Raw genomic sequence first — 25,831 nt, 5'->3', positions numbered from 1 at the left:
AGGGGCGTTCACTTTTGTAAGAAATTGCAAATTACAATAAAAACGTCGTTTACATTTTCGATAAGTTTGATTTGACTTATTTAAAACACTGGGAAAAACGCATTTTACACGCAGACCATTTAGTCGCTCGTTTATTACACGCATTTTGATGAAGCTGAGATGGTCAAATATTTCGTTTTAGCCTAACGGAGCAGGCTACGCCTGTTATTTCAATTTTAGTACAAAAATACTGAATGAATTATGACCTATTTTTCGTGACAGCAGTAAATGCGTCATTAAACGTGAAGATGTTTTGTGTTTGTTTGCTTCTACCTGTCATGTCAAACAATAGTCACGGAACACCTGAAAATAAACTGCTTTAAGAAGAGTTATGCGGTTAAGCACCAAAAGTTCGACTAAATTATGATATGATAGCCCTTCGTTCATTTATGCTTTATGAAGAAACTGGGAATTAAACACGATGCGATTACCAAATCTCTTCCAGTCTTGTCTATTCAGTTGCGTGCGAAAATTTCACCGTAACTGTAGTTTCCCTCTTTCACAGATCAGACAGGTGCGTGGATAATTGAAGATCTTTTGATATACTTTTATAACCCTGAAATTCGCAGGACGTCCAACAAAACAAATGCACAACAACGTGTTTGTAGACCCAGATAATACATGCTTGATTGTTAACCTTTAATAGCTTTTAATATATATTTTATTTTAAGAAGTTTTAACAAAGGATCCACCTCCTTAAACTCCCTCTCAGGGTGTCTTTTATTAATCCCTGAATAAAGTCTTGTGTGTATAGTGACTATGTATTGTTTTATCCAATGGCTCCCATCTAATGTTTCACTTTACTAATTACTCACTGATGATTTAGTACTTTTTACGGTCAGACGTCCTATCTAGATGAACTGTTGCTGGCGATCATATCATTTATTAAGTTACACCTCGCGCCGTCCCGGGATTACAATTTGTTTAGTTTTGACTTGGAAATATATGTCGCAGTGTGTCTATGATAGCGTGGCGAATGTGTCTCATCTTCCAGCAGTAAATAACAGGATTCAGAGACGAATTAAGGAATGTTAGTGTCCCTGCGTATAGTAACAGATCAGTTAAAGCGGAGCTCTGAGGAGAAATCACACTGAGCTGGCAACCAGAGCGCAATAGGTTGGCAAACAACAAACTAAAAACACGAGAAATACGTGAAATGTACTGACAGCAGATTTTCTCTGCCTCGCGGCAGCACTTTCCATTTGGCTATTCTGTGCTACATGTACTTGTTGGGCTTGCATTTGTTTTTTGTGGCGTCGTAAAGTGAAATATATTTTTCAATTGGCAATTCCTGTAATAATGAAACAGACCCCGAAAATAGAGACAACTGTGACATCGTTTTCATTGTTTGAACTCAAAAACGAAGGTAATGGCCCATAAAGTACACTCAAAGTCCAAAATGCAATGACTACAGCAGAAACTCGCTTGTGAGTCACAAGTTCCTGATATCTGAGATGAAGATGAACGGCCAAGAATCTGTCAACACTTATGGCCACAACACTAAAGAATGACGCAACAGTGAATATAATTTGGGCGACGTTAAACGTGATGTGTGTGAAATAAGTAGGATTTACCATCCTTACGATGAACAAAGGTTGAGCGAGTAAACCAACACCAAAATCAGAAACAGCAAGACTCAGGAGTAATGTTTTCAAAGGCTTCGGTAACGACGAAGTTTTCCGCATCGCATAGATTGTTAAAATGTTCAACATGGTGGCGGTGTAGGCTGAGAAAGAGTTGAACACACAATTAACGATTATCGATGAGTAGAGTAGGTGAGCTTCATTTATTATACAGCTTTGAGAAAGAGCGCTAAGCGATGTTATGTACGATGAAATGGTACCGTATGTTAATAGGCTGGCCAAGTTACTGAGCAAGAGATAGGTGAATATTGAAAGATGTATGGTTGGTTTGAGTGCTTTATTACGACTTCCCGTCACAGAAAGCGAATAATATTAAAGCTGGCATATCTGATTTCATGTAAAAATAAATATCAGTTGAAACCAGGCAACCTTTGGCATTCTTGTTTAAATTAATGTGTCAATTTTCGTTTTACGAAAACGAAGATTTTAGTAAAATGATAAGTGCTTTTCAAGGCTTATTGGAAAAATTGAAAGTCTGGTTTTGTGTTTCTCATTAAAATGGAAGTTAGCAAAAGGTGTTGAATTTTAATTTTAATTTTCATAACAACGAGGCAAACTGTTTGTGTAAGTCAACTCGCCACCATTATTCCAAGTTCGCACAAAAATAATTTTCAACACTTTTTATTCTTTTTGCCTACCCTTCATTCCCTAATTTTTATCATGATACAAATGAACGCTTCCTGCGAGACAAGTCATTTTTGTAAAAAGCATTTCGTGATGAGTAAAGTTCTTTTTTCATTAGTTCATTATGTTTTTATGTGCCATATGTTTTTGTGACAGCCTTTGCTGTCTGTGACCAGTCCTTTTGAAACCTGATTAGCTGCTTTGACTGGGGTTTGACGCATGAAGACAGATAAGTCGGTATTATTTAGCCAGGAGTTACGAATAGACACAAAAAGTAAACAAGGAAAAACAGCAAACAAACAAATTCCCTGCGGAAATTGGAATCGAACTTTACCAATTTAGACGCTCTTAGAAAAACTTTCCAAGCATATTTTCGCGCCAAATAGAGATTATTGTGATCATAATTTCCAAATATTTTTTCGGAACACGCGAAATCTTTTCAAAGTTGGGGAATATCACTCGGATATTCCCCAATATTCAGTCACATCACGAGTTTAGACCAATCACCTGCAAGCGAAAATATTTGATGGATTATAATGCATGACAACGTCGAAAATGTCATTAGTATGCGAAACATTCTAAAACATAAAAGGAAAATATTTCTTAAACACATTTAGGGGGACATTATCCTTTTGCAAGGTTTATTTTATTTGGTTACGAATTTAGAGGAAGAAACGAAGAAAAAAAGATGAGCCAGCTATAAATTATTCTTAGAAACATAAGCTGGTTATAATCTTTTTACATATCATCTGTGCAAACATACTATAGTTCAATTGGTGAACTTACAATATGGAAATTATCTTCACTGACTTCCTCATTAATTTGTATTGCTAATCGTATGAATGGGAGTGGAATTAAGGATTTACACTACGACTGATATTTCAAAATTGTCTCAAAAGTGCACGAGCCTTTAGGCGAGTGTAATTTGAAAGAATTTTAAAATATCACGAGTAGTGTAAATCCTTAATTGCTCGAGCTCATTTATTATAAAAGTGGGAAATTGCGAACGAGCGCGCGTTAATTTGGCCTGCTCTCAGCCGATCACAATGAGCTAATTTTCTCAGTTATATAATAAATTGTGAAATTAGCTCGGATAACAGGTTGCTCTGCAGTACAATATCTTCCCTAAGATGGTAAGAGAAGAGAAGAAAAGAGAAGAGAAGAAAAGAGAAGAGAAGAGAAGAGAAGAGAAGAAAAGAGAAGAAAAGAGAAGAGAAGAAAAGAGAAGAAAAGAGAAGAGAAGAAAAGAGAAGAAAAGAGAAGAGAAGAGAAGAGAAGAGAAGAGAAGAGAAGAGAAGAGAAGAGAAGAGAAGAGAAGTGAAGAGAAGAGAAGAGAAGAGAAGAGAAGAGAAGGGAAGGGAAGAAAAGAGAAGAGAAGAGAAGAGAAGAAAAGAGAAGCGAAGAGAAGAGAAGAAAAGAAAAGAGAAGAAAAGAGCAGAGAAGAAAAGAGAAGAGAAGAGAAGAGAAGAGAAGAGAAGAAAAGAGAAGAGAAGAGAAGAGAAGAGAAGAGAGAAGAGAAGAGAAGAGAAGAGAAGAAAAGAGCAGAGAAGAAAAGAGAAGAGAAGAGAAGAGAAGAGAAGAGAAGGGAAGGGAAGAAAAGAGAAGAGAAGAGAAGAGAAGAAAAGAGAAGCGAAGAGAAGAGAAGAAAAGAAAAGAGAAGAGAAGAGAAGAGAAGAAAAGAGAAGCGAAGAGAAGAGAAGAAAAGAAAAGAGAAGAGAAGAGAAGAGAAGAAAAGAGAAGCGAAGAGAAGAGAAGAAAAGAAAAGAGAAGAGAAGAGAAGAGAAGAAAAGAGAAGCGAAGAGAAGAGAAGAAAAGAAAAGAGAAGAAAAGAGCAGAGAAGAAAAGAGAAGAGAAGAGAAGAGAAGAGAAGAGAAGAGAAGAAAAGAGCAGAGAAGAAAAGAGAAGAGAAGAGAAGAGAAGAGAAGAGAAGAAAAGAGAAGAAAAGAGAAGAGAAGAGAAGAGAAGAGAAGAAAAGAGAAGAGAAGAAAAGAGAAGAGAAGAGAAGAGAAGAGAAGAAAAGAGAAGAAAAGAGAAGAGAAGAAAAGAGAAGAAAAGAGAAGAGAAGAAAAGAGAAGAAAAGAGAAGAGAAGAGAAGAGAAGAGAAGAGAAGTGAAGAGAAGAGAAGAGAAGAGAAGAGAAGGGAAGGGAAGAAAAGAGAAGAGAAGAGAAGAGAAGAAAAGAGAAGCGAAGAGAAGAGAAGAAAAGAAAAGAGAAGAAAAGAGCAGAGAAGAAAAGAGAAGAGAAGAGAAGAGAAGAGAAGAGAAGAAAAGAGAAGAGAAGAGAAGAGAAGAGAAGAGAGAAGAGAAGAGAAGAGAAGAGAAGAAAAGAGCAGAGAAGAAAAGAGAAGAGAAGAGAAGAGAAGAGAAGGGAAGGGAAGAAAAGAGAAGAGAAGAGAAGAGAAGAAAAGAGAAGCGAAGAGAAGAGAAGAAAAGAAAAGAGAAGAGAAGAGAAGAGAAGAAAAGAGAAGCGAAGAGAAGAGAAGAAAAGAAAAGAGAAGAGAAGAGAAGAGAAGAAAAGAGAAGCGAAGAGAAGAGAAGAAAAGAAAAGAGAAGAGAAGAAAAGAAAAGAGAAGAGAAGAGAAGAGAAGAAAAGAGAAGCGAAGAGAAGAGAAGAAAAGAAAAGAGAAGAAAAGAGCAGAGAAGAAAAGAGAAGAGAAGAGAAGAGAAGAGAAGAGAAGAGAAGAAAAGAGCAGAGAAGAAAAGAGAAGAGAAGAGAAGAGAAGAGAAGAAAAGAGAAGAAAAGAGAAGAGAAGAGAAGAGAAGAGAAGAAAAGAGAAGAGAAGAGAAGAGAAGAGAAGAGAAGAGAGAAGAGAAGAAAAGAGCAGAGAAGAAAAGAGAAGAGAAGAGAAGAGAAGAGAAGAGAAGAAAAGAGAAGAAAAGAGAAGAGAAGAGAAGAGAAGAGAAGAGAAGAGAAGAGAAGAGAGAAGAGAAGAGAAGAGAAGAGAAGAAAAGAGCAGAGAAGAAAAGAGAAGAGAAGAGAAGAGAAGAGAAGGGAAGGGAAGAAAAGAGAAGAGAAGAGAAGAGAAGAAAAGAGAAGCGAAGAGAAGAGAAGAAAAGAAAAGAGAAGAGAAGAGAAGAGAAGAAAAGAGAAGTGAAGAGAAGAGAAGAAAAGAAAAGAGAAGAGAAGAGCAGAGAAGAAAAGAGAAGAAAAGAGAAGAGAAGAGAAGAGAAGAGAAGAAAAGAGAAGAGAAGAGAAGAGAAGAGAGAAGAGAAGAAAAGAAAAGAGAAGAAAAGAGCAGAGAAGAAAAGAGAAGAGAAGAGAAGAGAAGAGAAGAAAAGAGAAGAAAAGAGAAGAGAAGAGAAGAGAAGAGAAGAGAAGAGAAGAGAAGTGAAGAGAAGAGAAGAGAAGAGAAGAGAAGAGAAGGGAAGGGAAGAAAAGAGAAGAGAAGAGAAGAGAAGAAAAGAGAAGCGAAGAGAAGAGAAGAAAAGAAAAGAGAAGAAAAGAGCAGAGAAGAAAAGAGAAGAGAAGAGAAGAAAAGAGCAGAGAAGAAAAGAGAAGAGAAGAGAAGAGAAGAGAAGAGAAGAGAAGAGAGAAGAGAAGAGAAGAGAAGAGAAGAGAAGAGAAGGGAAGGGAAGGGAAGGGAAGGGAAGGGAAGGGAAGGGAAGGGAGGGGAAGGGAAGGGAAGGGAAGGGAAGGGAAGAGAAGAGAAGAGAAGAGAAGAGAAGAGAAGAGAGAAGAGAAGAGAGGAGAAGAAAAGAGAAGAGAAGAGAAGAGAAGAGATGAGAAGAGAAGAGAAGGGAGGGGAAGGGAAGGGAAGGGAAGGGAAGGGAAGGGAAGAGAAGAGAAGAGAAGAGAAGAGAGAAGAGAAGGGAAGGGAAGGGAAGGGAAGGGAAGGGAAGGGAAGAGAAGAGAAGAGAAGAGAAAAGAAGAGCCTTTTCTTTAAGTCCCATCATCAGGACCTTTAATGAAAGGTAGAAACAAGAGGTACATATTATATAAAAACACAGAAGTCGCTACGTCCTGCTGCTCACTATACAAGATCTTCGTGTCTTACTCGTAATTTATATTTTGCAAACTCGTTCATTGATGTTTTGCAAACTCGTTCCATGGTCCTGGAGTAGTTTCATATAGATTTTTCCTTCCACGGTCGTCTCCAATCGGTGTTTCTCAGTAATTCTGGTTCTTTCGTGTATGCCGGTGTAACATCAGTTCAAATACAACGTACTGATGTTCAATTGCAGCTAGTGTGTCTTACAGTTACGAATAAGCGAGTAACTCATTTGCATACAAAACTCCGCTACAATTGCGCCTGGTGATTGGCTGATTGATAAGACTTCCGATTACGAGTGAGCGAGTGACTGATTTGCATACAGTACTCCGCTACAATTGCGCCTGGCGATTGGCTGATTGAGGAAGTTCGTGAGTGACTGATATGCATAAAAATCCCTGCTATATCTCAATCATCATCATCATCATCATCATCATCATCTCAACAACAATTCAAAACCGTTTTTTGTAATTTAGATGTCATTTACATTCTTTTAAGTTTATTTTTTCACACACCTATGGTATTTTAGTTTCTAAGTTTTTTCACTCTTTTGGTATTTACTTCTATTCGCACAGAAACATATTTTATTCGTTAAAGACCATAGACTGATGGCCCGAAGTTTATGTTTTTAATCTTTTCAACCAAACAACGTTTATACTTCTTTTAACATCGTGTATTAAGAGACTTAAGTCTATCTGATGTTCGCAGATTTTGCTTCCATCAAAAAGTTAAATTACTAAAAACTAGTTTCTTGGTCGAGATGAACTTTTAATAGTCGTTATGACGTTTCTAAACTTACTCTTACAGGAGAACTGTCTAGTTTTGTCTATCACAGCGTGTCGAATGTGTCTTTCCAGCAGTAAATAACAGGATTCAGAGAGGAATTAAGAAACATCAGCGTAAAAGCTTCGTTTTATTCACATATTCTTAATATGAAGAGAGGTTCTCTTCATACAAAAAGTTTCAGGCGTATACAACTTTCTGCTTTTAGATACTCTTAATTAAAAACTGCTTTGCGGGCCCGAGAAGTTCCAGGACTTTCGAGAAACAGACCCCTGACTACATGTATGTAGTAAGTTAACCTGGCTTCAGCCTGCGATCCAATCGAAAACCAGTACCTGGGCAGCGGTCAGCTTCTTAAAAAAACGTGTGCTAGACAAGCTTTAAACCTGAGCCCGCGATATCGTCACGTAGTACTGGTGAGCGGATACTTTGTTTTGACAGTTGTCAATAGACCATAACATGGATTTCTAATATCAAAGATGTAGCTGTAAACCAAGGCTGCATGTTTCGGTCAACTCGCCAGAGTATGGCCGCCATGTTGCGCCTACGTCGTCGTCTCACGTAGGCGCCCATGCACGAGCAAACCGCTAGCCATGATGACCATGAAAAAAAAAAGCGATTCACGGTTTCCTATGAGTATGGTGCTCCGCTTGCTGGCCCTTCGTGCCGCCGGAGCCCTGCTATAAAGTTACTCTAACAGCAGTGCTATTTTGTTCGATCATTGCCAAGTTACAATTTTGTTTAGTTTTGCCTTAGAAATATGCCTCGCAATGTGTTTATGATAGCGCGTCGAATGTCTCTCATCTTCCAGCAGTAAATAACAGGATTCAGAGAGGAATTGAAGAAAAAAAGGGTCAGTGAGTAAAAAAACCAACCATTTAAAGCTGAACTTTGCGGACATATCAAACGGGCAACCCGAGTGCAAAATTCTGGCAAACAACAAACTAAAAACATGAGATATACGTATAAAGTATTGACAGCAGACTTTCTCTGCCACGCAGCACTTTCCATTTGGCTGTTCTGTGCTACTTGTATCTGTTGGCAATGAATTTGGTCTGAATGGCGTCGTACAGTAAAATAAATTCTGCAATAAATAAGTCCCGTAATAATATAGCCAACACTTTGGGTGACGAGGTCGACGAGCAGGATGCCATCAAGGGAGATCCAAAACCCAATTGATGTAAGAAAAGCGCTAAAAACCCAAATTGAGATCACCACAGCTACAACACGCTTGTGAGTCACAAGTTCCTGATATCTGAGATGAAGATGAACGGCCAGAAACCTGTCGACACTTATGGCCACAACACTAAAGAATGAAGCACTAGCAAATAAACGTGAGATCATGTTAAACGCGGTGTTTGTGAAATAGGTAGGATTGGTCATTACAGCGATGCACGAAGGTTGAACCAGGAAACCAACACCAAGATCAGAAACAGCAAGATTCAGGAGCAATGTTCTCAAAGGCTTTGGCAACGACGAAGTTTTTATCATCGCGTGTATTGTTAAAATGTTCAATGTGATGGCGATGTAGGCTGAGAAAGCGTTGAACACACAGTTGACGACGTACGTTGAGTAAAGTGGGTCAGCTTCGTTCATTTTACAGCTTGAACTTTGAAAAAGAGCACCGAGCAGTGTTTTAGTGAACTTGTACCATGGACTGAGTTGAACATGAGATGGTTTGATCTTAAACGATGCAATGTTGGTTTAAGTCCTTTATTAACAAAACAATTCCCGCCTAATGAATACGGGTAATAAACAAATATCTATTTTCATGCAAAAATAAATGTCAGTATAAAACAGGTAAGCGATTGACATTTTTGTTTAACCTAATAACTTAATTTTCGTTTTGTGCATCGCTATTGCCAAGAAAACGAAAATAGCTAGTAAAGTGATAAGTAATACTCAACTTAAGGTATATTTTAGACGTTCAAGTGGAAAAATGGAGAGTCTAATTTTGCATTTCCCATAAAAATGTGAGTTACAAAAAGATGTTGATTATGAACTTGAATTTCCATAACAACAAATGTCATGATTCTTCACTAAGTTTACTTTCGCCTGAAGCAGAAAAAAGATTTTTGTATATAGTTGCATTTCACAGAGAGAAATGTTAAATTTCAATAGACCTTATTACGGTTTTGGAAGCCATCTTAATGAGTAGACAACACGCGTCAGAATTACAGTGTTTGAGAGCGAATCCGATGTAAAATAATTTCTGAATAATTCATGAATAGCAAACTTAAGATACTGGACAAAGAATTGCATTCACCAAATTTGAGATATGTAGCTATGGTAAAAAAACGCCAACTCCGTTTTTAATTTTATTAAATTTGTTTTTGCAAGTTCGCAGGAAAAAGATATTATAGACAAATGATTGGAAAAGTGAAACTGAACGTGACTGGGCGCTGCTACATCCCTCGAATTGTTTTGTTTGTTTTGTGAGATAAATGTGCGGGTGTTTACATGTACAGTTATTTTAAGGCTACAGTGTTTCCATTTAACACGTAAGATAGCTTACAGATTAATAGATTAGCCTAATTTTATTTAATCAAAGAGTAATGCGGTTTCAACAGCACAGCATCAAATGATTCGTTCAATAACAAGAGTCGCCAGACTTCTAGGCTGCAAATTTGTTGAACCTGTCTATCTGAAAATTAATTAACTGCTTTCAAACGCGAGTTTTAGTGATGCGAGCAGAAGGTTGGACCAAATTACAGGCTATAAATTAAGTGCAGTTCAAGTATGAAGGCAAGTTTTTAAAAGAGAAAAACACAATACAATTTGCGTGCGAATATTTGACCTCAACCATGTCTAGTTTCTCCTTACAGATCAAACAATGCTAATCTGACAGGTGCAGAGAAAAAGATACTTAATTGATGTAACACCAAGTTCTCAGAAGTATCATTACAAGAAATGTGCGGCAATCAGCCGGGAGAAAGTTTGGAATTCGAGTTAGTAACTTTTCATGAATTTGAATAAATGGTGAAATATAATTAGCCTTTTATTTTAGAGATGCAGGTAAGGCGAAGAACATAAGAAAACGTCTTTACTTTTCCTTGCGTGAATATGTAGCTGTATATTTATTCAAGGCATTTAAACTACACAGGGCACACTGTTGTTAATTCATTAAGTTAGAAACCTGTCGCGTTCAGTATCATGTTCGCGTCCGAATATACTGCTCTATAATGGATTAGGGCGTTTCTTATTTTTGTGCAAAAAGCCGATAGAACCTTGATATATATATAGACGCACTACTGAGTTTTTAAAAATGTACATGTTGTAGCAGCAAGTACTCTGCTGTCGCAAAAACGTGTTGTGAAAATGTTATATATATGAAAAAAAGCGATGGGAGTCTAAGAAATCCAATTGTTGCCAAAATCGAGGTAAACAGTTAACGGAAGAACTTTATGTCGAAAAAGCCTACTTGCAAATTAGCTTTTTCTTCAATATCGCCGGATGAAACATAATTAGTGAAATAGAAAATGTCTTGCATGATTAACGTGAATGCAAACATGACATTTTCCGTTTTGTAAATTGTGAATTCTGGAACCCCAGAAAGCTGTGACAAGCAGCATACCAACTGCAGTCAAGCACGACGAGTTTATAGAGGAGGTTTTTACTTGTAACAACAAACAAAGAAATTCCACATGAGAATATATCCCGGGAATATATCGTAGTAGTTTGTATGTTATATCTCAAAACTGCCGTTATATAAACAATAGCCTCCATTTGACGCGAAACTATGCTAGGATATTTGTCCCCGGACATCATCTGTTTCGAGAAGCGAACAGTTCTCCGAGAGGGTAGCTCGAGGAAAACTGCGAGCTTCGAATAAGTGAAAATCTAAGTCCAAGAATTTCACCAAAACGTTTTGTGTCCATAACCGTTTTCTCGTCCGAGTTTGCGGGTGCTAAGAGGGACCGGCAGACTGTACTAGGCACGGGAAAGCAAATAGGGGAAGCACGAGTGGGAATTCCTTTCTAACAACCTCCCTCTCTCTCCCCATTTGAGGCGCAGTTTGTTCCAGCGCCTGATTGGTATGTTTCGGTTTCCGACCACCTCGGGTTCTTTTTCGTAACTGAGTGAATAAAAGTGTCTCTGATACAGAAAATTAATTTATCATATGGCTAGCTCCGTGAGCGGGCAAGATGAATCAAATCCTGAGCTGTGATTGGCTACCCAAGCGCGCAAGATGGAGCTATCTTGCCTGCTCGGGACTACCCGCCGTGTCCCGCAAGAAAAATTTCCCCTAAAGCCATATAATAAATCCTTTATTGACCAAGCTTGTTTAATCAAGATGGCTGGATATTGGCCTCGTTCTTTTCTTGCGAGTTTATGGACCTCGACTCCGTCTCGGTCCATAAACACGTAAAAGGAAAAGAACTTGGCCAATATCCTGCCATCTTGACCTCACACATGATCAATAACCCATACTTATCAATAATAAAGCTTGAAATTAGAGTAATAATGACGCGAGTTAACTGATCATAAACACGAAGCAGCGGTAAGCAACCTGCTCCTTGAGCGAAAATATAACACCAGCTTGTCATTGTTGTGTTGGTTCCGCCATTTATTGGAAAAAACAAAAATTTCCAAGTTTCAAAATGAGTGTGTTTTGAAATGTAAATAAAACTGAAAACAGGCGATGGTGAAAGAATTAATGAATGAAAGTGTCAGAAAGAGTATGCCATACATCAACAATTTTTTTTTGCAACCATCTTAGTTTAATCAAAGACCTAGACAAAGAAAAAAACGCGATGATCTCTCATGTCCTGAAATTAGGAAGCTTAATAAACCACGACGGCGACGCCGAGGACAACGTCTATCAAAAAAATCATTTTGTAGTTTATCTCCGAATCTCTCGGTACCTAAAGTCATTTACTTTGTTTATCACGGTCAAAGCTATCCCGAAACTGAATCTGGGACACATCGATAAATTCGAAATAAAAATTTAAAAAATTAGCCGTCGTGGTTCATGTTCTCCAGACAACGCAGAATTAGGTCATTTCACGTTGTTAGGGAGCTTAAGCAACCACGACAACGACGCCGAGGAAGACGCCAAGTAAAAATGAATTTATATTTTATTTTATTTTATATTTTGTTTAGATCTGTTCGGTACATCAATGGCTCTAAAAACGTGCTAAAGCTAAACACCCAACGACGGCGTTCAATTCCAGTGGAAATATCAGAAATTAGCCGTCTTCGTCCACGTTTCCTAGACGACGCAGAAGTTGGTCATTTCCATTTCCCGTTGTTGTTCTGGAGAGGACGGCAAAGAAATGTACGAAGAATTATAACGCGCGTGTACAGCCATTGTTCTCCTCATTAAGGTGGCCGAACACAGTTTTGGCGCGCGCTTTTGCTTATGCAATTCAGCGCGCGCACAAGTATTGCAAAAAACTAACATGCCGTCAATAGAGCGATCAATTTACTCAATACTCGCCTTAACTGTGCTATTTTTCTCTATAATTGAACGCAGTGTATTGATGGCTTTAGTCTTTTATTACAAAGATATGTTAGAAAAGGTAGCGATGCAAAGAACCCAGCAATTCTCAGCTTTTTCTTTGTTACCGAAAGAACCCAGTTAAATGCAGCGCATGCGTAGTAAGTCAAAAAATTGCGATTGAATGAAAAATTACACTCTCGGTCTCTCGGAAATACGTCTATTTCACGAGAACCGCTGATTAGAATTTCATGAAATTTTGCATGAGAATACTTTAGGAAATAAGTAACTGGAGTATTGAAAATAATTGAAGTTTAACAAAGGAAATTTGAGATATTCCAGTGAACCTTCAACAAGGGATAATTAAAGATCTCTCTGTTAAATTATTAGCAAAATGGTGTCAACTTGTGAGAATCGTTACAAGCTTGTTGCATGCAAATTATAAAGAAAATCTAATGACTAGTTTTTCTACAAATAAACAAAACCGATTTTAAAGGCCTGTTTATGTTTATTCATGTTGCCATGGCAACGGCACATACGTCAACTTAACCATCAAAAAACCAAAGTTTGTGTTGTTAGCTTGCTGCCATTTTTGGCGACCGAGGGATCAAGGGTTTTGGAGAAAAAGGTGAATGAAACACAGGTATCAAAACTGTGTTCAGCCACCTTAAACTTTTTGTTTAGCAACGTTGCCGTTGCCGTTGCCGTCGTGGTTTTCTTAAGCTCCCTAATATACGTGTCTCCCTAGACAATAGCCTCAGTTTTCAGAATAAAAACTAAGGATAAAAAACGACGTTTCGATCTCTCTGAGATCATTTTCAAGTTGTAAAAAAAGTGAATGAAATATACATATATAAGTACAAATTAGGGCGTGAGAACGGTCCAACGATAAAATATGTTAATACAAGCGCTAAAATGTAAGTGTTAAAATAATGAAATACTACAAAAAAACTATATAAATAACTTTGCACGGATTGAATCTGACTGTTTGTTCAAAGTTGGCTGAAGCTCCTTTATAAAGAGCATTTCGTAGATCAGGCAGTCGAATATACTTTGGCACTGTCTCAAGATCTTAAAATCACGAGTTGCTGGTTAATGGTAGGCGGCTTCTTTTCTTTTGGTTTGATCTCGTGTCCGATCTTACGGCTTGTTTACACGGGGCGACTATCAATTCCAACTTTGCGACCTAGTTCCCCAAGTTGCCTTCGCGCGGAATTGACTGAACTCTTATCCTTGAATGGTAACACCATTCTGACATCGATAGGCGCTTCATTTACGTTACATGCTCGTGTGGAAATTGGATCGCCAGAAACTATCTTGGAGACAAAATTACTGATGGTCGATTGCAGAAGTTAGGCTGGGTACTGAAGTCGGGAGAACGTCTGTTTGAGACGATCAAATTCCAGGTGGAACAGTTGCCAGGTAGACGACACTTAAAAGGCACGATCCAGTATTGTTTTTAGCATTGACTTCTTGTATCTAACATTGACGTGGCTCTTGTAATGCGGTGTCAGTTGGTTTTCTGTACACCCTTGTCTCCAGGCCACCATTGCATTTCCTGATCTCCGTTCCCAGGAAAGGAAGTTTACCATATTCGCCAAGTTCCATGGTGAAGTTGGCAGATGGATGGCTTTCATTTAGAGAGGAAAGGAATGCTTCAGCTGTTTCGGTGTCAGGCATTATGCTCAATGTGTTATCCACATAACGTTTGTAGAACTCGGGTAACTTGCCTTGGTCCTGAAGTCGATCTTCGATACTGCACATAAATGCATTGGTCATTAGGGGTCCAATTGGCGAACCCATAGCAACATCATCGGTTTGTTCATACAAACTCCCCTCAAACTGAAAAAGCTGGATCTTGGTGGCAATATTAAGCAACTCCACCAAGGCTGATTTTGTAATGTTGAGATTATGCTGCTTATTTAACCAGTCGTCCTTAAATACCTTTTCGGATTTTCCTATCTCTGACCACGGTCACGGTACCGGCGGGAAACCGCGCGGGTGAAATTGTCGCGTTGGTCAATTTTCCTGAGTGAACCGGCGGTAATCGTCAATGTTTCGCCCTTTTTATACTTCAATCGACGATTAACCAACGAAAGTTTAGCTCTATTCACTTTGAAATGGCAAGGAAAGTCAGTGTAAGTAAATTCAATTGAGTATTTCGAAGTTGTGAGAATTTGTTTGGTTGTTTGTAGCTCGGCGCTGTAATGGCACTTAATCCTGTAAAAATAAATATGTTATTTGCCGGCTTAGAGTGGGTCCGTATAGTGAAAAACTGTGACCTCGGGCTTGAAACTGCTGCCCTCGGCCTGCGGCCTTGGGCAGCATTTTCAAGACCTCTGTCACGGTTTTTCACCATACGGACCTCCCAGCCGGCAAATAACATGTATGTATTTTCAAGAGAGATCCAGATAAATACCTTGATCTTCTCTTGATTTTCTACCAGAATTACTCCTGATCATGGGGGGTGGGGGGAATTGTACTCAAGAAATAAATTTGAGATTAATTATACGAATGCATCGACTTTATAGGGACGATAGAGTTCACAATTCCTTAACACGGAAAATCATTTGGTTGTTGAAGATTCACTAACCCGGAGATGCCTACCCCATGCCGCTACCTTAGAAATGGAACCAAAATATTTCTAAAAAAATGATTTTTCTTTTTACAACAGATATATTTTATTTGATTACCAATAGACTTCAAGAAAGAAGTAAGATAAGAATAAGCTAATTGTTATTCTGACATTAAAAACATTGATATTTTATATTTGTACATCATATATTAACAGGCGTCTACCGGATGTACACAGATTATGTTCTATCAGTAAAAGCAAAATTCCCAAAAGTAGTTTCGTGGTCGAGATGAAAAGTTAGTCATTATAATGCTTCTAAACTTATTCTTACAACAGCACTGTCTAGTAACTACAAGTTTGTTTGGTTATGTCTTTGTGATATATTTCGCAGTGTGTCTATGATAGCGTGTCGAATGGGTCTCATTTTCCAGCAGTAAATAACAGGATTCAGAGAGGAATTGAGAAACAACAGAGTCAGTGTGTAAAACGACAGACCTTTTAAAACTGAACTTGGCAGAGATATCAAAAAGGTAAATCCAACACAATACTCTGGCAAAAAACAAAACAAAAACACAAGATAAACGTATGACGTACAGGCGCGGATCTAGGAAAAATGTTGACCGATTTACTGCAAAAGGTTAGGGATAGCCGAAGGCGCAAGCTCCTAGGGGGGTCCGGGGGCATGCTCACCCAGGAAATTTTTTCAATTTTAACTACCTAAAGTACCCTTTCCTGGCTTTTTGAGTCACTCAGACAATATATTTGCCAGTTCCATTGTCCTTGGATGAAGCCTTGCAAATCTGCGAATTATTTCGTCAAAGTCAATGTCCATGTTGTAATGAATGTGCAGCAAGGCGAGTCCTGTCAATCTGGTCTGTACATCGTGCTTCGTAAATATGTTTTCAGTCGCCTCAAAGCTATTGCTAGAACGAGTTTCCACTGCAAAGATAAATCTTTTGTTCAAGTATTAGAAAGAGGAAAAATTTCAGCCCAGACAAACACGTCTGGGTATCACGTTAGCCAGGCGTGTGCATACCGAACGAAAATAACTTTTTAGTAAAATTAATTTGTCCACTCTCAACCATTATTAACAAAGACCCGAACTAACCTTTTTTTCCTGACGTAGTCAGTAATTTGTGACATCTTGACGTTGTTATGTATTCCACACTGTTGTTGAAGTCGTTGTCCAAAGACGTTGAATGATCATACAGGCTGATCGAGTAGCAGAATTGCATAAATCGCCCGGGGAAATTAAATTTTGGTCTAGACGCCCGCGGCGATGACGTGATGGTGTGACCGCCGTCGCGAGACTAGTGATTTCCCGGCTGTAAAATTTTGCCGCTAGAACGTGTCTATGACCTTTGTCTATTTCCGGTAATTGGCAAAAAAGAATAAATAAAAAGTAAATGTCAAAACTATTTTCGAGATTCAACTTGCAGTTTACTTTTATTAAAAATATATACATATCTATTGATTTTTTTTATTATGAAAATTCTGATCGATTTCCGTAAAACCGTGGAAACAGGTATGGATCCGCGCCTGCTTGTTTACAGTCTATCGAACTTTATCTCTGGCAATCTTTGTTAATCTTTCATTTGTGTACTTTTGCAGTGAAAAAGCTGGTTCACCGCGTCAAATGGACAGGATAAACCTTCAGATACGGAGGGTACAGGAAACCTGCAAAAATAACAGTTTAATAAGATAGAAAAACACCAAAGACATAATGATAAACCATAAAGGAACAAGGATGGCTAAGGATAGAGAAGATTAACACGGATTGCAAACGACGAATTTGAAAAATTGAAGCTAAACTTTTCAATATACGCAAACGGTGACGGAGCTCCTTTAAATAAGCTTAAATTTGGCAATTTCCGTAAAAAAAAAAATCACGGGAAATTATGAAAACTAAAGAAAATGTTGAAAAGAAACCGAACAAATGGCAAGATTTAAATTCTACAAAGAAACTGAATTCTAGATATAGAAGCGCTAAATTAAAATACCGCAGTGCAGGACGTTCTCTCCAGCGAACTTCGTCCGCAGGAATTTTTACGGTCAAAATTAAAAATGTTGGTTGCATCGACGGTTAGATCTTCATGCGATTGCGTAAGCTTATTCATTGTCAGAGAAAAGTTTTTCTTCCAAAGATATTTTCCAAAGACGTGAAAAAGAGGTAAGAAAACTGAGTATGCGTCATAATTTGCGTGCGCATAATTTTCGTCATTATTAAAGTTGAATTATGACGCAACTGTAATTACTTAGCTGGACCAAACGTACGTTTTACGACACTTCACCGCGGTGTTCTTGTCTGTGAGAGTTTCGACAGTTAGAGACCAATTTCGATTTATTAAATGTCTTACTTGGCTCCGAGGCTTAGGGGAATAAAACAAAAGAGACCGCCTCGGGTCTAAGGGATGAATAATTAACTTCTTTTTTATTATTAAGCCTCGCGGAGCCAAGTTAGAATTTTAATATATCAAAATTGGCCTATTAACTACAAACATAGCATATTCGGATCAAAATTCCTTTCAGGTGAGTGTTTTCCACCCAAGCCGCTCATTTTTCACAATTCAAAGCACACAATCTTAACGTGGGATGCATTTCTTTTGTTCAAAGCATATTTCTCGTGGCTGTAATGAATTTTAATGTGGGTATATATAAAGAAGTGTAGAATGACACACCCATTTTAGCGTCGGTCGCCGTTGCATTGAAGGCGAGGGCGAAGACATCTTAGTCGCTGTGCTCCCTTCAGGCAAGTCCATATTTTCTTTATTTATTGCCGCCGTTGAATTGAAGGCAAGGGCGAAGATATCTCAGCCGATGTGCTTCCTTCAGGTAAGTCCACATTTTCTCTAGCTAGTTACGTGTTCTAGCTGTTTCCCTCGTCTTTCAATTTGATCATTTAGTGGTAAAATTAAAACTTTCCTTAATGCTGTGGAAGCTTCGGGGTGCATGTGGTTTTCCTTGACACCGAAGACCGTATTTAGGCGAAGTTGAAAAACCGAATAGCAAACATTTCTCTTGTGAGTAACTGAATGATTATTTTTAATAAAATGTTTGTTTACGGCTTGATAATCTGCTTGGTTTGCCGTTTGACTTGTCATTCGCAATTTGTTTCGTCACCTCGGAGCGCTACCACGCACACTCTTTTTAACTGTTATAAAAACAGAAAATTCCAACCGCCTTTGCTCTGATACGAAGAGAACAGTTATGTAGTTATATCAAAACCTATAACTAATCTTCAGTTCGTTCCCACTGCAGTGCACCACGTGCACTTTGTTGGTAGTCGTTTAAACGTGTTATTCCACATTTTGAGGGAGTTTTGTTAAGTGCAAGGCCGATAGATGTCCGTTAACTGATACTAATACTCATTCAAGTCCGTTTTGCTTGAGTTAACACGCGAAAAACTTAACCAGGACTTTCCTGTTTTTTCACAAGAATTGATCAGAGGCAGCGAAGTTGTATCCAAAGGAATTGAATTGGAGTGACAGGCGTCATTCGCCAATTCAAATGAAGTGTAGCACGACCAGCTATGGACTCCTGGCAAGTTTCATGTTGACGACAACTCCGTTGAAGTTCAGATAAGTGAATCACAGTTGTCGCTAGATTTCATTTAATATAATCCTTTGAAGTTTTGCAGCTAAGTCCAGTTTAGGGGCATTCAGACGTAACATTAGAAGCGGTTTGCAATTTAATAAAGAATGTGATGGATTTCAAAATGAGTGCATGTCGCTGGTAATTTTGTATACCTTGGTGTTGAATGTTTCGTAATTTTAATGGGCTAGTCTCGTGTTTGGACGTATTTTTGCTTAAAATTAACCCACAGACAAAATTGACACGTATTATTTATTTCGTACTATAAGTTAAAACATTTTTCATTTATCTTACAAATACAGGAAATCGAGTACCGAGTCTAAGATCTTACGATTTGGTGGCACTAAAGTTTTACTGTTTTTTTTTTACATAGTCCATTCGTAGAATGCTTCAGTTTATCGTTTAGCGATCGTGTTTTTCTGTTTTAAAAAACCTTTTTTGAAATCCATAGCAAGAATCTAAGAACTTCTAACTTATTGACTACACTGGCAAATTCGTTTATTAATTCTAAAAAAAAAATTATCTGAGCTGAAGCCAACTGACGAACCTGTAGGCGTAGTTCAATGAGAAAAATGAACAAAAAATAGAAAAAATTCTCAGCGCAGGAAAAGATTTGCAAGCTCGTTAGGCTAGCTATATTGTTATTTGTTCGCCAACATGAGAGCAGTTGACTTTTGAAACAAAGAGTTGTTTGGTTGTAGAAAGTTAAATTCAAAACAATTGACGTCAATGTCTGCAAGCAGTGAATATTGCTCTTTATCTCTGATCCGTTGACAGAAAAACTTATTGCCAGAATGTTGTCATGGAAATCAAACGCAGATGAATCCGATGGATTGACCACACACTTTCCAAGGTTGCCTAGAGATGGACACCAACTGCCAACAGCAAACCTGGGTGGCCAAAAACAACCTGACGCTTGCCATGAGCTCAATGAGCAACGACATATCGTACAAAATAGAGATAAATGTAGATGGATTGTGGCTGCTTAGTGTCCCACAGAGAACGAAGAGGATCAATCAAAAAAGTAAGTAAATCTCGTTATCAACCTTGCAGCAAGTCTTTTATCGTAAATGGCGGCTATCCTTCATTATAAACTCATTCTTACACTACCAAGTTGAATAGAAATACATGAAAGATGAAGAGTTGTTCCAAATCGATTGTTTTAATTTGAGAGGACCATTTATTATGGTTCAACTTTCTGACCACAACATGCGAACAGGTTTTTGGGGTGAGCAAGTTATCTGACCATAAAATAATCATAAGTAAACCTAGGTGATTAGATAACTTAAGATGCTGCCGTTTGCTCTGCTATCTCCAGGATGACCAAAGATGTGTTAAAGGACAGTTCAGGAGTTTCTGGATTTATTCATCAACCTTAATTATTTGAATTTCATCAACGTTAACTGAATTCTGGATGGCAGTGTGCAGAGCTTCACTTCTGGCGTACGATCGATGACTATTGGAAAAACATCTCATCTCAGATAAGTAGATAATGGTATTCCTATCTTTACACTCCAAAAGTGTTAAAAATCGTGATTCCGATTGTAAAATTGATAGATTTTCAAGTTTCGTGCCATTGCTGCATATAAGCGTACAGTTGTCTTGTTGTCCACAAAATGCCATAATTTATATCAGTACAATACACGTTTACTGTATTATGTTCGATAATAATTATAATGAGACTACCATTTGTTTGGAAGGACTTTGGGTCGAACTTTTGTAGGCTCAGATCATTTTCGCCTAGGGGGTGGAGTTATTATGTGAAGGAATTGAACATCTTGCACTTTTCTTTTCATGTTACGTTCTTGGAATTAAGCGTCTGAAAACGTTTAGGTGAAGAGCAGAATACCTCGACGTAAATAGTCATAAAAAGATTCTTTAATAATCATTAAATCCAGTTTTAATAGCTAACTTATATTATTAACCAACTTAGAAAGCATTATCCTGGATTCTTAGAAGCGCGAACAATACAACCCATCATTCTATTTCATTTTTGAAGAAAATGCTAAAATTCGAAAACACATCAAAACACTACTGTTTTCTGCATTTAGTATCTGACGCTGCTGTAAATTTTTTAGTTGACAAGGTAGTGTTGATTAAATATTCTTTTTTCTCTGTCTCTCTCGCTCCATGCGGCTGATATATCATCGTTGACAGAAAGGGCAGCCATCTTGGATCGCAATGTACTGTTGGACTCTGGCACAAGTTGACTATTGGAAACATCAAATCTCAGATAAGTACATTATTTCTACTCTCGTTAACTTTTAACAATTTCAGTGTAAGAATTATGGAAATCTCAGAAACTGATTAACTAGAAGATATGGTCTTGATGAAGAAGCAAATTCTTAGAATTAATATTAACAACAATATGAGAAAATCAGTAACGAGAATATACATTTTTGAGCATGGGATGTACTTAAGAGTTGCCACTTTGAAAAACTAAATTCTCAGAGTTAACATTTAAAACAATATGAGAAAACATTTTGAGCATGGGACGTGTTAAAAGTTACCACTCAGTTCGTTATGCTGAATGTCAACCTGAAACTATCGAATATTATTTCTCGCAATTCTTGTTTTTTTCAAGGTATTGATGAAGACCATAACCAAAAGTTGCGGAAATGCAGATAAGAGAAAAAATATTTTGCTTAATTGAAATCAATGGTGGTTTCTTTTCGAGAAAAATTTAAATGAAGAGGAAGGGGTAGTAATTAAGACATGACCGCGGCTTGTCAATAAAATCAACTCGTGAATGCTCACAAGTTTTCCCATTAAGCCCGAGATGAATGATACATGGAATTGTTGTTTTGCCTGTATGCATCCTTTACATTTGAGCAATATTCTCGAGAATATAAAGTGAAGTATCTTACTTGAAAGGTTTTAATCTTCCAGTTCGTCACTTCTCACACATCGCAAACTACTTGTAAGAGTGCTGTTTGAGTACAACCGTATTAAAATTACTTTTAAAATTTAAAATAAGATCGCTCTAGAAAGGGCTTCTTCTGTTTTGTTTGTGTTTCTGTCGAGTAAAGAAGGATTCTGAATCTTCACAAAAATTTTGGAAAGGCTGTTTTGTTTTTGTCGAGTAAAGAAGGTTTTGAATCTTGAAAAAAATCATGGGCACAGCTAGTCAGACATCCGGACTACAATAGATCGTTTTTATTGTCATGTCATAAAAAAAAAAAAAACAAACAAGAAAATGCGATCTTATAGAAGATAAATAAAGAAGGCACCTGCGGTTTTAGGTCTATGCGCTATCCCAGACTTCAGATATTCGCGTAAATGGTTTGCACAAATTTACAGAGCCCAGTATGGTGCCGCCATATTGGTCTACCTACGTGGTGCACCAATAAGCGAATCTTTGTTTACAATATTTGCTCCATAAGTGATACAGTTTCTGATGGATCTACCAAAACACTAGTTCTGAATATTGAAAGGACATAGCACGATCAACTGTGTCAAGGAATTTGAACTCGATGTATTGCATACTTTTTGAGCGAGGCGGGTTTAAAAGCTCAAAATTTTACGAAGAATGTATAAGCTCATTAGCGCCTCCGCCACCGGGAAATTTTGTAGTTTTTGAAAGCCAATTTCTCCTCGAATATTACACTCAAAGAGCCAAAAGCTTCACCAGTTACTAAGTCTCCCACACTCTTTAAATTGTTGCAGTCAATTCGTGTCTAGCGTGATACCTTCTCCGTGCAAAGTGGTATGTTAATGAGGAAAAATGTCGGCAAAGAAGTCAGCAAAGATTCGTCAATATGGCGGCCGGAAAATAGTGCGATAATCTGGAGCTTACTTGGTTATCTAGACCACTGTTTGTCAGCACTGCACAAACCTATAAATTGACACTTTACTACTACTTTTTTATTGCACGAAGTGCTAACAATCACGAGATAAGTATATAGTTTTCGACAAACGCGATCGTAGCTTTATGTCTCGCACTGCCATAACTCTAAAATTCAAAGTGCATTTGTTTCCAAACGTAGGACGTTATTCTGCTGAAATTTTGCGAGGATATATACTTTTCGCACCTCTTATGCCTGATGAGGATAGAAACTCTGATGGCTCTTTAGGTTTGGATTTTAAAACTTGATGACGTCCAATGAAAACGTCCCATTGAATTGAGCATAGAATAGAATCTCCTTATTCAGATCTAATCAGTAATTAGTTCTACAATAATAATTAAGACAAAATCCGAGGGGAAATTGACCAATTTCAGTTTTTATTGGACAAAAGGCTTCTTCCAGAATATTTGTAAGTATATTACAGTTGTTTCTGCATTTTCTAAAAGCTTGAGGTATAAATAGTTGCCTGAAATAACACCGAAAACAATTTCCCATGGAGACGTAAGAAAATAAATTTCAAAGTTCAGAGAAGTTGTGCAAACAAAGGTAACATGTCAACAACAGTTTCATTCCACCAGTAATTTCAAGTGTTTCATATGAACTTCAAAATCTGTTTTGGACATTTGGTGTTGTTAGAAATAACTTCCTTTGAGAAGATATTGAAACAGTCGCACAGAGGTTTGGTATACGATGTGAATAATCTCGGTACAAAGTTGTTTTCCACTTGTTACTCGAACGTCTTGTGGATTCCTTCTTAATTACTTGGAGGGAGATTATTAAATGAACTTGGTAAGCAATTGTAAGAGGATACCATGAAACAACTTTCATACCGTCACTGGACTTTTTTAACACAGGATTTGGCAATATGAATTCTACCAATACCACGGTATGCAAGCTTATTGAAGTGCCTTTGAAATTAGTTCCCAACTTGTTTTTTACTTGCATAATGTTTACATCTATGGAGCCCTGAGTAAATTTTTTTCCGCAACGTCATGCTTATGAAATCACGTAAGGATACTTTTTTGAATACTGCAACTGACCCTCTCCCGCCACCCCACCCCCCAAAAAGAATGAAAACAGCCAAAATAGTGACCGTTGATGGGGGATTTCAGAATATATTTAGACACTGGCCCTTCAAAATCTGTACAATGCCTTCTATGGAGGATTAAATCTTTCACAGATTCGTAGATCAGAAAGAGCGAAAAGTTTCAGAAAAACATTTTTATGACTTAATTTAGGTCTACAAGTTAAATTTCGCGGAGAGAACGTTTTTTCGCAATTTGCGGCGATGAGTTCTCTTGCTAAGAATAAAGTTTCTCTCATCAAATTTCTGTGATACAATGTTAGCCGAAAACTGAAGTTCATTTAAAAATTTAACAAAAGAAAATTGTACTTACTTGGGAAAAAACGTTTTGAATGACATTCCGATGGGGAAAGGAGCATTGTTGACAGGCCGTATTATCTATCGGAGGGAACTTTGTGCTAAAATATTTAGAAAATGTTAATTTTAAAGAATATATCATGAGTTATTATAACTGATCATAGAAAGAAAATTAAAACTGTGTTAATACATCGATATTAAAGACATGATAAAAGGTCAGTTAGACGTGGAACAGTTTATATAATTAATAAATGGAATTTCTGTCGTTTATTGAAATCGACTTGAAAGATCATACTTCTTGACTGGTTTTAAACTCATTACTTTGTTTTCAATTTCATTAGAAACTGCATGCGAAAACCTGTGTTTTTCATACATGAAAGAATGAATTTTGAGTTGTGGATAGGAAATGAAATAGTTAGCTTAAATAACGACGATACCTACGCCAGGGACGACCCCTAGAAAGAAAAATGATATTTCTAATCTCTTAACAATCTGGATATCTGCTCCGTACGCCAATCAGTACTTAAAACTTGCTCAAAATAAATATGTAATGCCAGCGATCCATTCCAAAAAAAAAATACAAAAAATTTGCCATCCGGACCTACGTTCTTCAAAATGCACAGAACCCGTTCATTTCACGTCACGGCTACAAAATGCACAAAGATTTAAAACGCACGTGCACAGCCATTGTTCTACTGAATAAATCTTTTGTTTGGTGACGTTTTCGTTGCCGTTTTATGTTTTTTTTTCTTCGTTTGGGATTTTTTTATTTCCACAATTACATCAATAACAATTCTTTTTTCAACAATTAAGTTACAGAAGAACGAATAAAGTTTGGTTTACAGAAGTTAACAATGACACCATATTTAATTAATTAAGAAAAAAGATTTTTGTCAATTGTTATCTTCATACTTATTAACTTAACGATTTTCCTTAATAATAGCGTTGTCTACTTTAATTATTAGTTAAAATTGTTTCCTCAAAGATATTCTATTCTTCAAAAAAATTCGTTTTATTCGTAATTCCGAGAGCAGTTAACGCAATTTTCCTGTGTTATTTTTTTTTGCTTTGGTGACATCTGACAATAAGTGTTTCTGATTTTCGTGAGCGGATAATTTCCAGCTAGAGCTGATACGAAAAGTAAGTGTTCCGCCCATGAGTGGTGAATTCAATGTTTGGGCGTTAACAGGGTCTGAAGACAGATGTCAGCGAGGCATCAATTCTAAACCAAACCCGGTTGTTCACTGCATCACATGACTAAAAAATAAATGTATTATGGCTCTGTTTGACAAAGGGAAATTGTGACAGGCGAGAGAGTTTACAAAACTGTTTGGTTACGTATATAGCAGCAGAAGGGGAAATAAATAGACGGCTTTCTTGCCAATTTAGAGTTAAAAGCTGACTCTTCGTACGTCACTTGCACAAAAAAGTGACTTGACTCAGCTCGAAAGCTCAATTCAAGGGCACCGCTTTAAAAATTGCAAATGAGCCAATGGATAATAAAGTTATAAAATTGACAGCAGATCAGCAATTAAATCTCTTCACTGAATTAAGACATTGCCAAAGTAGTCAGGTGATGAGAATAAATAATATATCAACTATAAGATATTGTCTTGATGTCAAAATTTACAATATTTATTGCCAAATTTTCTTCTTTTACATATAAAAATATAGGAGAAAGAATGTAGCAACTAAGTATTGAATGTTTCATACTTTTAAGTGGAAAAAATATCAAACGTAAGATTTTGTCAAATCGCTCGCATTGTGGGCTGAAATAGCGCCACAAACACCAGCAGCAGATTGTTTTCAGTCGTGTGTCGTGACGAAACTGGCTCTATGCATTGTTAAAGAGGAGGCTTGGTAGAAGAAATGTACAATTTACAAGCTCTTTGCGGCGTTCTTATTGGAAAAGATCAGAGAAA

At 37.4% G+C, this 25,831-nt stretch overlaps 1 protein-coding gene and 2 pseudogenes across 1 annotated transcript; all 3 read right to left on the bottom strand.

Moving 5' to 3' along the window:
• Positions 1-640: 640 nt before the first annotated feature.
• LOC149112795 (adenosine receptor A3-like) lies at positions 641-2,848 on the bottom strand (annotated as a pseudogene).
• A 4,206-nt stretch (positions 2,849-7,054) lies between these two features.
• On the bottom strand, positions 7,055-8,915 carry LOC149112794 (adenosine receptor A2a-like). Its single transcript, XM_089289911.1, has one exon. It carries the CDS (start codon positions 8,671-8,673, stop codon positions 7,819-7,821), a length of 855 nt encoding a protein of 284 aa, XP_089146037.1. The 5' UTR covers positions 8,674-8,915; the 3' UTR covers positions 7,055-7,818.
• Positions 8,916-13,317: 4,402 nt separating this feature from the next.
• On the bottom strand, positions 13,318-14,335 carry LOC149112793 (uncharacterized; annotated as a pseudogene).
• Between the last annotated feature and the right edge of the window lie 11,496 nt (positions 14,336-25,831).

The sequence above is a fragment of the Orbicella faveolata genome, unplaced genomic scaffold (genome assembly GCF_042242905.1).
Source record: "Orbicella faveolata isolate gen_17 unplaced genomic scaffold, um_ofav_v1 contig_2, whole genome shotgun sequence".
In the NCBI taxonomy this organism is placed as follows: Eukaryota; Metazoa; Cnidaria; class Anthozoa; order Scleractinia; family Merulinidae; genus Orbicella; species Orbicella faveolata.
The sequence above is the reverse complement of the archived record's forward strand: the minus strand, read 5'-3'. Positions and strand labels throughout refer to the sequence as shown.

What these genes read in the sequence shown, in the direction of transcription:
- LOC149112794 (XM_089289911.1), bottom strand. Translation starts at nt 8,673, where the DNA reads ATGAACGAAGCTGACCCACTTTACTCAACGTACGTCGTCAACTGTGTG.